Below are 12,371 nucleotides of genomic sequence, written 5' to 3' on the forward strand. Positions count from 1 at the left end.
TTGTTCGAAACCCGTAAGACCTTCGTTCATCTTCGGAACACAATTTAAGATATTTTTGATGAAATCTGAGGGCTCTCTGACCCTCCCATAGACAGCAAGGTAACTACCACGTTCAAGGTCCAGAAAAGTACACACGCTTGCGTCATGATACTGTCGTGAACGCGTGGCCACAAGTGATGCAGTAGAGATGAAAATGTGGAATAAAATCGTTATTTTTGTTTTCTTTGTGCAAAAAAAGTATTCTCGTAGCTTCGTAACTTTACAGTTGAACCACTGATATCACACGGACTACTTTGTCGATCACCGCACTTATGGGTCTATAAAGGTGAAGGCATGTCTCAACAGGTGAAAGTAGGCTACATTCCCAATACATTAGCAATAATTTTAACTTGAGGATTAGCTTACTTGTCGGGAAGAAACTCCACAAGTTCGTCGTATCGACTGAAACCCAAACACTCCATCAATATTCCTCCATCTTGTAAAAACACTGCCAATATGTTTACCCTTGTTTTACCCCGCTGTCTGTCTCTGTGTATTTTGGCAAGTCTTCTAATTTGGGCTGCACTTCTGTAACGGAATCTGAATTTGTTTTTCACGGTTAAATATCCAGTAGCCACGCCCCCAAAAGAGATTTTGAACTAGCATAACAAAAATGTTTCCGGAAAAATTGCCTAATCGAGCTTTAACTTCCCATTTCCTGTGTGAGTGAATAAAATCAATTCATTATGTTGCGATCAGTGCTGAGGATGTTTTACACGGTGACCTTTTGTTTAACAACCATCACGCTTTTCCTATCAGTCAATTACTGACTGCAGAATCACTTTAAAAAGGTGAACCATTGATTACTGCAAATGACTCAGTTAAAGCAGACAATTACTGCACATAATGACTGAATCCTTAATGAGTGCATGTGAGATGAGTACACATGAAATCATTTTATTTGATTGCATTGTGACATGATCGTCATGAAAATGACATTTGCCTCACAAATTCATTAACATAACATAACACAACATCTCATTGTCATTATGTAAGAGGTCTCTATTGGAAGAGGATAAAAGCATTTGCTAAATGCATAAATGTAAATGTTTTTTTTTTCCATTTCCATTTAATACATTTAAAATAAAAGTAGTTTTTTTGAAAATTATTGTATTAAAATAATAATAAATAAATAAATAAATTCACTCTGGACCTGATAGTAAAATTTGGTATTTAATTAAATATAAATACAAAATCTTAATGGTTTTAAAATAATTAGTAAATAATAAATATATATATATATATATATATATATATATATATATATAAATGTAATGCAAATGTATTACACTAATGAAAAATCACTATTAGGATTAATGGGAATAACACACACACACACACACAAAAACTCTGGATGTGACAGCAATGAAAATAATAGATTTACATTAAAAATAAATAAAAAATCTTAACGATTCTATAGAAACTATCACCACATAATAAAGAAAAATATATTACTTATTAATAAAAATCTTAATGGTTCTAAAAAATGAATAAAAATATGTAATGCAAATGTATTACAGTAAAAAAAAAGGCCATTTAGAATAATTGGAATTACAAAAAACAAACAAACAAATATTTCGTATTACAAATCAATTTTGATGAATCAAAAAAAACTATCACTACATAGTAAATAAAAATATATTACTTTATTATTTTTTCTTTTGATTTTGTTGTGAAACGCGACCCGGTGATTCACCTCATCACTGTTCTCAAACATCAGTATTATCATTCGGTTTCATTTATTTGGACCCTACACGTCTCGTATCTTCGTAACAGTTGTTTGAAGCAGGTTTATGGGAGCCTGCAGCTCGAGCTGCTCGACCCGGGAGACAGTGGCGTGAAACTGCAGCGTGTGTGCTTTCAGAGATCCAGAGGAGGATTGAGACGCTCACATGCTCTCAGCAAACTGAGATCATCAGCCCCCAAAGACACGCCACAATTGATCAAACCCTCAACGGCTGGCTGGCATGAAAACCCAGGGTTTCTGAGCATGGATTATGATGCATGTCCGACTCATTTCCGCAAATCAGTTCTTTCAAACTGTTTGTTTCAATGAACTGGTCTGAAAAGTCGTCGGAATGGCATGTTCTAAAAATAATAATGCTAAATATAGGCACATATACTGTAATTCACATCCTGATCCAGGGATCCTGGATTACAGTAATAAAAAAATTACAGCTGGGAATAATTGGAATTTTAAAAAAGCTCTTGATATGTGACAGTAATGAAAATCTTTTTTTTTTCATAAAAAAAATCTCAGTGGCTCTAAAAAAATTATATAATAAACAAATAAAATAAATATAAATGTATTGTAACTGTATTACAATAATGAAAATCACCAATGGGAATAATAGGAATTACAACAAATAAAAAATCTTCATAGTTTTTGCACTAAAATGAATTAAAAATGGTTCTAAAAAAATATTAGCATCTAATAAACAGATATATAAATGTAATGTAAATGTACTGCATTAATAAAAAAAAAATCACCATTGAAAAAAAAAATGCTTATGACAGTGATGACAAAAATATATATATTTTAAATATATTTAAATATTTTAGTAAATACAATTTGTGTAATAAACAAACATATAAATGTAATATAGATGTATCACAGTAATGAAAATCACCATTGGAAATAAAAGTAAATACTAAAAAACAATAATAAGACTAAATAAATAAATCCTGGATATCCAGGAGGATGTTACATTTATTTTGTAGTACAGTAGGTTATTTTATCTCTAATGTGCTCAAAATGTGATTTTTCCCCCCAGGACTAAATGGAACTGTAATCAAGTTTTATTTTGTTTGATGATCTTTTATTTGAGTTTCTGTATAAAGTACATGGACATTTATTTTCCTTTAGAAAATCCAACGAATACAGACTGTGCAACATTCAAGTAATCAAGCTCAAGCAACATAATCATGCCAAGTACAAAAGAACCTGATTTAGTGAAGCACTAGAACTTTTTTGGAGATTTGCGTTTCATTAATAAACACAAGGAATGGCACCTAACGCAGAGTTGCATGAACTGGATGGACACAGGTGTTGAAGACAACCGCTTTACATCATGTCCAGCTGCATCAAAAAACATCAGTCAACTTAACATGTTGCCAGAAGTAAAGGTCTGAAATCTCTACTGAAGTATAAAGGATTTAATATACTTACAGATAAGAATTACACTCACAAATATAATAAATTATGTGCTTGTCATTGAAACAACCAAACAAGCATGAAACACTCACCAGATCATCCACATCTCCAGTGTCCTCCTGCACTGGAGCTGCCTGCACTTCCTCTTTCTGCTCAAATGCCAAGAACTAAACCAGCAAACACAGGGTTAAACGACCATAATAACACACAGACTTTACCAACAACCTCAACATGTAAAACGGATGTCAAATCAAACACTAAAATAAAAAAAAAATGAGATTGGCAATGCATTTACTCTCAGGCCATCCAAGATGTAGATGAGTTTGTCTTCATCAGATTTGTAGAAATGTAGCATTACATCACTTGCTCACCAATGGATGCTCTGCAGTGAATGGGTGCCGTCAGAATGAGAGTCCAAACAGCTGATAAAAACATCACAATAATCCACAAGTAATCCACACCACTCCAGTCCATCAGTTAACATCTGGAGAAGTGAAAAGATGCGTGTTTGTAAGAAAGTTCATAATCCATAATAACGCTTCCTCCAGTGAAAAAGTCCTTCTCCTGTTGTCTCTCACATCAAAATCCTGCCACATATTTGTTTAGAGCTGTTTTGGACTGTGCAAATTTCTCTCCTAAATCAGACGAGTTATGGATTATAGACTCTCATTTTGGTCAGAAGTTTGAAGTTACAAATGCCTTGATGGATTTGTTTCAGCTTTTGTCTTCTCCAGATGTTAACTGATGGACTGGAGTGGATTACTTGTGGATTATTGTGATGTTTTTATCAGCTGTTTGGACTCTCATTCTGACGGCACCCATTCACTGCAGAGCATCCATTGGTGAGACACTGATGCAATGCTACATTTCTCCCAATCTGACAAAGAAACAAACTCAAAATATGCATCTTGGATGACCTGAGGGTGAGGACATTCAAAGGATTATTCCTTTAATTAAAATAAAAATATTTCAAATGAACTTCTTAAAACTTGTAAGCTGTAGGCTATAGAAGGCTGTAAGTACCTGGTTTGCATCTTGTTTGGAAAAGGTGCTTCCGTCCACTTCATCTTTGCTAATGAGCGTCAGAGCATCTGAAAACAAAAGCGCATGTTGAAGGCATGAAGTCTTCAGCTCAACATGAGCAGAAGGCCTGTTCCTTACCTTGGATGAGCAGATCCCAGAACTCCTGAAGATTCCTGTCAGGAACGCTCCTCTTCAGGGACTGCATGTAGCTGTTGAACAGCTCTGCGTTTCCGCTCTGATGGAGTACATTGTGGGCAGGTGCAGTAAGAAGTGTGTAAGCAAATGCATCAATTCTCTGAGCTCATACTCATGGTCATTAAAAATCAACACTAAAAAAAATGATATCACGCCGTCATGTACATGCAACATCTGTTGCAAAAATGGTGTCTCAGGTGATCAGATTATAAGTGGTCAGGTGTAAATGGGGTCCAAAAATTTCAATTAAAAAAGAAACTGTATACATGCACAATCTGTATTTGACTATAATACAGATTTCAAGCATTTAAGCAGAAACGGAATAGTGAAATGTTTTCATGATCATTAGTAACCACTGCAGTCATTAACTAAAATGACCGTTTCTACAATTTATATGTAAACTTAAAAAATGTAATGAAAATTAAAAATGTTAAATTAAATTAAGCTGAAGTACTAAAATTAAAATAAATATAATTTTAAAATAAATAATGTATATATATATTATATACATTAATATTTATATGTAATATATAATTAACATAAATATAACTAACATTTCTATAATTTATGTACTTAAAACCTAAATTTAAAAATTACAAAATTTAATTAAAAATGTTAAACTAAAATAAATCTGAAGTACTAAAATTAATATTAATATATAAATTAATTAATTAATTAATTAAAGCTACATAGAAATAATAATAATAATAATAATAATAAAGAAAATGAGAAAATACAGACAAAAAAGTATATAAAATGACTTGCATTAAAAAAAAACTGAAATTAAAATATAAAAATGGGAAGCTGCTTCAAAATACAAAAATAACACCGTCAGAAACAGATTCTGTCAAATCCAGACTTTTGATTGATAAAGGACACTGTCCAAAACCTAGCGAGTTGCCTACATAGGTAGCTATCTTCTGAGGGAGCATCATCACAGAACCTCATATGTCAGTAATGCTCTCTATATAGTTTCTTTACACAGTGTAAACACAATTGATTTGAAAAGAGTAATGTTGACACGTTGCTATGCTAATGACCCTTTACAAATACATATGGTAAAAATACATATTCTCAGCATTTCTTTGGACTGGTTCACAAACTTAGTTCTATTATTTTTAAATTATTATGAGTTTGCCTTTGCAAATGGATTAATCCTTAAAAATTGGTCCAAAATCAGGAGAGCACTAAAATCCTGTCTAGGTAGGTAGCTCACTATGCTTTGGACCGTAGCCTTTAGACTCCAGCTGAGCTCAGATCGTCTGAAATGAATCCCAACAGCAGCGTGTTTTTCCTAGCGGAAAAAAACGACTGATCCTTAAGTGATCCCTGATTGGATGCGGAGGTTTAATTGAGAGCTCACCGATACGGACTGATCCCTGAAGGCCTGGATACAGGCGGTGCTCTTCATGTAGTACTCGGGGCTCCTGTTGCCCAGCAACTGCTCAATCCTGTGGGTCAGCTGCTGGCACGCTGTCAAGGTTACAAAACAACGATTATCAAAGCCACCGCGCTAACAACAAAACCTGTAGCTAACATTCAGAAACAACTCGAGTCGTTTAACGCCGAGCGACTATTCAGTGTCTCAGAGACTGCTTTCAATCTTCAGCAAGGCCTTGCAGACATGCCAGGAGCAGTAATAGCGCATTTACATTATAGCATGTTTAATAGCTGACACTTTTGTGAAGGTTGAGGAGTGAGAGTATCAAACTGAACAACCAAATCTCACCCTGATCGAAAGAAACGGTCTTCTGTCGAACCAACGTGCAGAAATCTCGGACTGGATTGACGCTGCCAACCTGAAAGAGAGAGCGTGTGTTAAAGTGCGATACTTCACACGGTATTGAAGTCAGCGTGAATGCATGTTCCTGGTCTTATTGTGCTCATGTTACTGTAAATAACTCTGAAACAACTTTTTCTGCTAATGCATGATGGAAAAAGCAAGTTCTGCCCTACATGTTTTTCCATTTAATATATCCTTTTCACTCTGAAAGGCTGATTCTGAAAGGCATTTTACATCGACTTTAAGGCTTAATTGTTTTATGCATTTTAAGGTAAAGCATAAAAAAAAATCTAATAATTATAAAAAGTATTTAAATACATAATTTAGTATAATAAATGCATACAATACACTACCATTCAAAAGTTTGGAATATTTTATGCTCACCAAGGCTGCATTTATTTTATTAAAAATACTGTAAAAATAGTGAAATATTATTATAATTCAAATAAACTGTTTTCTATGTGAATATCTGTTAAAATGTAATTTATTCCTGTGATCAAAGCTGTATTTTCAGCATCATTACTGCAGTCTTCAGTGTCACATGATTCTTCAGAAATCATATATAATATACTGATTTGCTGCTCAACAAACATTTCTGATTATTATCAATGTTGAAAATAGTTGTGCCGCTTCATATTTTTGTGGAAACCGAGATACATTTGATTTTTCAGGATTCTTTGATGAATAGAAAGTAAAAAAAACAGCATTTATTTGAAATAGAAATCTTTTGTAATATTATCAGTATCTTTACTTTCACTTTTGACCAATTTAATGTAGTTTTGCTGAATAATTGTATTAATTTCATTCAAAATGACCCCAAACCTTTGAACAATAGTGTATATAAATATAAACTTCTGATATTTAGTCATTTTAATCTGAGAAATGTAGATTACTGAACAGATTTCAGACATGAGTCTCACCGATGTGATGTTTCCTTTCGCAATCTCGGCCAGGTTAAACTCGGTCTCTTCATCCACTTTGACTTTCTTCGCATCTGGTTCATCAGCACTGAAGACGACACACAGATCAACAACATCAATTAATACGAACTACTTTCAGATTAATGACATCAATGACACTGAAAACACACACACAGTGGGCGGTGCTTACATATTTTATTACACACGCCTCTGGAATACTTCATTCGGATTGGTCAAACACAAAATAAACCCCTCCCACATGGGTTTGCATTACTGTGTTTCTTCAGGTTTAAAACTTAAAACTTTTTAAGACCTTTTTTTAAGACCAAAAAGAAAATTTAAGAAATAAATGGAAGGGGACAAAGAAATTACAAAATTAAGTGAGTTTATCTTTAAAACAAGTATCTGCCAATAGGGTCAGAAAAATCAAAAATAAACTAATTCAGAGGGAAAAAAGTAGTTTTTTCTGACTACACTGGCAGATTTTTGTCCGTTTTAAGCATAAATACACTTAATTTTGCTAGATTGCTCAGAAAAAAAGACTTCATATCTTCATTTTGCATTTCAAGTAATGTATCTTGATTTAAGGATGTTTAGATATTTTTACTGGAAAACAACAAAAATACAGAGCTAGATACTCATTTTTTGCAATTCATGCAACATTTAATTCCATAACTTTATCAATTTAAGACTTTCTGTTCTGACTTAAAGTCCCCATGTAGTGAAAATCAAGTTTTTTATGTTGTTTATTTGTCTATGTCGTGTTTTTAATATGCTTTTAGACAAACCATGTGCCAATCCATTAATCAACACCATTGCTGAGTATTTTCTCCTTAAAACTGTAGTTTCCCAATGGCAGTCCCAGAAATGCGAATTGAAACAGCCCTCGGTTTGCTACGTCACAATCCAATAACCAATCACGTCAAGGGATAGATTCCTATCACTAGCATGCAAAATATACCAATACCAGCACAAAACAAAAAATACATTAGAGAAAAAACCCCATGAAGCCATGGTTTAATGTGAATTTAGAACCGCTAACTTGCATTATAACCCGCGGCAACAGTGTAAAAGTAGCCCGGAGTCAGACCCACCTCTCCCGCATCGACGTCTGTACTTCACACGCGTATGCTCGCGGGCGTGAATTAACAATCACGAACGGCTGCATTCGAGTTTTCAAGGCATTTTAGGACATCATTACTGCAGTCTTCAGTGTCACATGATTCTTCAGAAATCATATATAATATACTGATTTGCTGCTCAACAAACATTTCTGATTATTATCAATGTTGAAAATAGTTGTGCCGCTTCATATTTTTGTGGAAACCGAGATACATTTGATTTTTCAGGATTCTTTGATGAATAGAAAGTAAAAAAAACAGCATTTATTTGAAATAGAAATCTTTTGTAATATTATCAGTATCTTTACTTTCACTTTTGACCAATTTAATGTAGTTTTGCTGAATAATTGTATTAATTTCATTCAAAATGACCCCAAACCTTTGAACAATAGTGTATATAAATATAAACTTCTGATATTTAGTCATTTTAATCTGAGAAATGTAGATTACTGAACAGATTTCAGACATGAGTCTCACCGATGTGATGTTTCCTTTCGCAATCTCGGCCAGGTTAAACTCGGTCTCTTCATCCACTTTGACTTTCTTCGCATCTGGTTCATCAGCACTGAAGACGACACACAGATCAACAACATCAATTAATACGAACTACTTTCAGATTAATGACATCAATGACACTGAAAACACACACACAGTGGGCGGTGCTTACATATTTTATTACACACGCCTCTGGAATACTTCATTCGGATTGGTCAAACACAAAATAAACCCCTCCCACATGGGTTTGCATTACTGTGTTTCTTCAGGTTTAAAACTTAAAACTTTTTAAGACCTTTTTTTAAGACCAAAAAGAAAATTTAAGAAATAAATGGAAGGGGACAAAGAAATTACAAAATTAAGTGAGTTTATCTTTAAAACAAGTATCTGCCAATAGGGTCAGAAAAATCAAAAATAAACTAATTCAGAGGGAAAAAAGTAGTTTTTTCTGACTACACTGGCAGATTTTTGTCCGTTTTAAGCATAAATACACTTAATTTTGCTAGATTGCTCAGAAAAAAAGACTTCATATCTTCATTTTGCATTTCAAGTAATGTATCTTGATTTAAGGATGTTTAGATATTTTTACTGGAAAACAACAAAAATACAGAGCTAGATACTCATTTTTTGCAATTCATGCAACATTTAATTCCATAACTTTATCAATTTAAGACTTTCTGTTCTGACTTAAAGTCCCCATGTAGTGAAAATCAAGTTTTTTATGTTGTTTATTTGTCTATGTCGTGTTTTTAATATGCTTTTAGACAAACCATGTGCCAATCCATTAATCAACACCATTGCTGAGTATTTTCTCCTTAAAACTGTAGTTTCCCAATGGCAGTCCCAGAAATGCGAATTGAAACAGCCCTCGGTTTGCTACGTCACAATCCAATAACCAATCACGTCAAGGGATAGATTCCTATCACTAGCATGCAAAATATACCAATACCAGCACAAAACAAAAAATACATTAGAGAAAAAACCCCATGAAGCCATGGTTTAATGTGAATTTAGAACCGCTAACTTGCATTATAACCCGCGGCAACAGTGTAAAAGTAGCCCGGAGTCAGACCCACCTCTCCCGCATCGACGTCTGTACTTCACACGCGTATGCTCGCGGGCGTGAATTAACAATCACGAACGGCTGCATTCGAGTTTTCAAGGCATTTTAGGACACAGCATCGTCAAGTAAGTAACTTTAACGAATGTTACAGTATTCACTGTAGCTGTCCGCTAGTAAAAACATAGTTTTATCAGTCATTATCCTTGTATGCCATTGTTTTGCGTTTACTACAGTTCAGTGGATCAGGAGGCGCTGGCTGGTGTGACTGAGTGGAGGCGGGTTGCTAAAAAAAAAAAATTTTTATTTGTCTCAATAAATTGTGTTAATTATAAATACAGTGGTTAAACTTAAAAAAAAAAATTCTATTGCTTTATGTTTTAAAAAAGGTTATAAAAAATTTCAATAATTATCGATACCGAACGATATGAAACATTATATCGTTGATAAGGTTTAGTGTGAATTTAGAACCGCTAACTTGCATTATAACCCGCGGCAACAGTGTAAAAGTAGCCCGGAGTCAGACCCACCTCTCCCGCATCGACGTCTGTACTTCACACGCGTATGCTCGCGGGCGTGAATTAACAATCACGAACGGCTGCATTCGAGTTTTCAAGGCATTTTAGGACACAGCATCGTCAAGTAAGTAACTTTAACGAATGTTACAGTATTCACTGTAGCTGTCCGCTAGTAAAAACATAGTTTTATCAGTCATTATCCTTGTATGCCATTGTTTTGCGTTTACTACAGTTCAGTGGATCAGGAGGCGCTGGCTGGTGTGACTGAGTGGAGGTCGTTTTATAGAGTTACTTCCTTGCGTTGACAATTTAAATGCGCTGCATTATTTTGCTCATTGCGCCCTCCTGTGGCCTCGGGAGACAATTAGACCTATACAATAAAGACCTATTTAATCTGCATATAAAACATTAGAAATGAGATATTTAATTTTTATTGTGTTTGATTGCTAAAAAAAAAAAATTTTTATTTGTCTCAATAAATTGTGTTAATTATAAATACAGTGGTTAAATTCTATTGCTTTTTGTTTTAAAAAAGGTTATAAAAAATGTCAATAATTATCGATGCCGAACGATATGAAACATTATATCGTTGATAAATTTTTTTGCTATATCGCCCAGCCCTAGTGTAGAGTTACATTCAAGCCATTTTAAGGCATGAGAAAATTATTTTCACAAGAAAAAACATTTAAATATGTCATTTTGATGATCAAAGATAAGTTTTAAGGGATAAAATATTTGACCACAGGGGGACTTTAAGACCTTTTAAAGGCCTTAATTAGTGGAAGAGCAAATTAGGACCTTTTTAACACCTGCAGAAACCTTAATGAAAAACAGCTGTGCAAATATGTCTAGCACAGTCTCTACCAGTTGACCCGTACATGCTGGAAGTCATGAAGCACATCTCATCGATTTCAATCACAGCTTCAGTGTTGATTTGATCCATTCTCACCTGCTGCCGAACACGTCTGCGCTCGTCTTCTGCTCTTTCTTTTTCACCACCACTTTCAGTGGGAACTTGGTCTTGACGTCCTGCAGAGGGCAATGGCAGCGGGCGGACACGGCCTGGGGCTGCTCTAGATGCCTCTTCAGCCACGGCTCTACAGGCGGCAGGGGATCATCAGGATTCACACCGCGGTGATGCAAGCACTGAGGACGCGAGCCAAGGAAAGATCAATGAGACCCACTGCAGAGACACCGACCCGAGACAACACAGATTTCACAGCCAATGTCACACACCTGAATCACTGTACTACTGAAGGACAATAAGAGAGGAGTGTGAGGGTGAACAAACACTAGGGATCAGTATATGTAAAGTTTGGGGTCAACAAGGATGCATTAATTTAATCACAAGTGACAGCAAAGACATTTATAATGTTACTATAGATTCCTATATAAAACGCTTTCTATTCAAAGAATCAAGTTTCCACAAAAATATGAAGCAGCACGACATTGATAATAATCAGAAATGTTTCTTGAGCAGCAAATCAGCATATTAGAATGATTTCTGAAGGAACATGTGACACTGAAGAGTGCAGTAATGATGCTGAAAATACAGCTTTGATCACAGGAATAAATTAGAAAATTGTTTTTTGAAATTGTAATACCGTATTGACCCGAATATAAGACGATGTTTTTTTCTTGGAAATACATCTGAAAAAACGTGGTCGTCTTATATTCAGGGTCTAGACTTTGACATGTCAATAATACACCCACAACAATAGGTGGCGCCAAATACGCATAAAACGAGTGTGCCATGAAATACGAATGTTTTGCTAGTCTAGCCCACGAGACGCGCCGCTGCTGCGTTATTCATTCAAATTATTTGAAAAATACAGAAGCTCAATGCGGAGAAGATCTTGAATTGGTTAAAACCGAAACCAAGCCATTCACACAGATGCATACTCAGCGCATTTTTTAGACGGACTGCACTCGCGTCTCACAGAAGAGATGTATAGAAAGCCATGCAAAGTTAAAACAGTTTAAACTTTTAGAAAACACGTCACAAATTTGTGGAGGTTTATTCCTTTTCACTGCGTCTCATATGTTTTTAAATGCAGTCTGTG

At 34.7% G+C, this 12,371-nt stretch overlaps 1 protein-coding gene across 2 annotated transcripts in view; it reads right to left on the reverse strand.

The window, feature by feature from the left end:
• Window positions 1-2,851: 2,851 nt before the first annotated feature.
• LOC107663931 (X-ray repair cross-complementing protein 5-like) overlaps window positions 2,852-12,371 on the reverse strand; it is a 33,328-nt gene continuing 23,808 nt past the window's right edge. For both annotated transcript variants that reach the window (XM_016454343.1, XM_016454350.1), the window contains 8 exons: window positions 11,258-11,454; window positions 8,713-8,800; window positions 6,141-6,210; window positions 5,775-5,884; window positions 4,355-4,451; window positions 4,217-4,284; window positions 3,286-3,360; window positions 2,852-3,118 (listed from right to left, as the gene is read on the reverse strand). In XM_016454343.1, the coding sequence (XP_016309829.1) occupies window positions 3,104-3,118; window positions 3,286-3,360; window positions 4,217-4,284; window positions 4,355-4,451; window positions 5,775-5,884; window positions 6,141-6,210; window positions 8,713-8,800; window positions 11,258-11,454 (720 nt within the window). In that variant the 3' untranslated portion in view covers window positions 2,852-3,103. The remainder of the gene's footprint in view (window positions 3,119-3,285; window positions 3,361-4,216; window positions 4,285-4,354; window positions 4,452-5,774; window positions 5,885-6,140; window positions 6,211-8,712; window positions 8,801-11,257; window positions 11,455-12,371) is intronic.

Source organism: Sinocyclocheilus anshuiensis, unplaced genomic scaffold (genome assembly GCF_001515605.1).
Source record: "Sinocyclocheilus anshuiensis isolate Anshui unplaced genomic scaffold, SAMN03320099.WGS_v1.1 scaffold81, whole genome shotgun sequence".
Lineage (NCBI taxonomy): Eukaryota > Metazoa > Chordata > Actinopteri > Cypriniformes > Cyprinidae > Sinocyclocheilus > Sinocyclocheilus anshuiensis.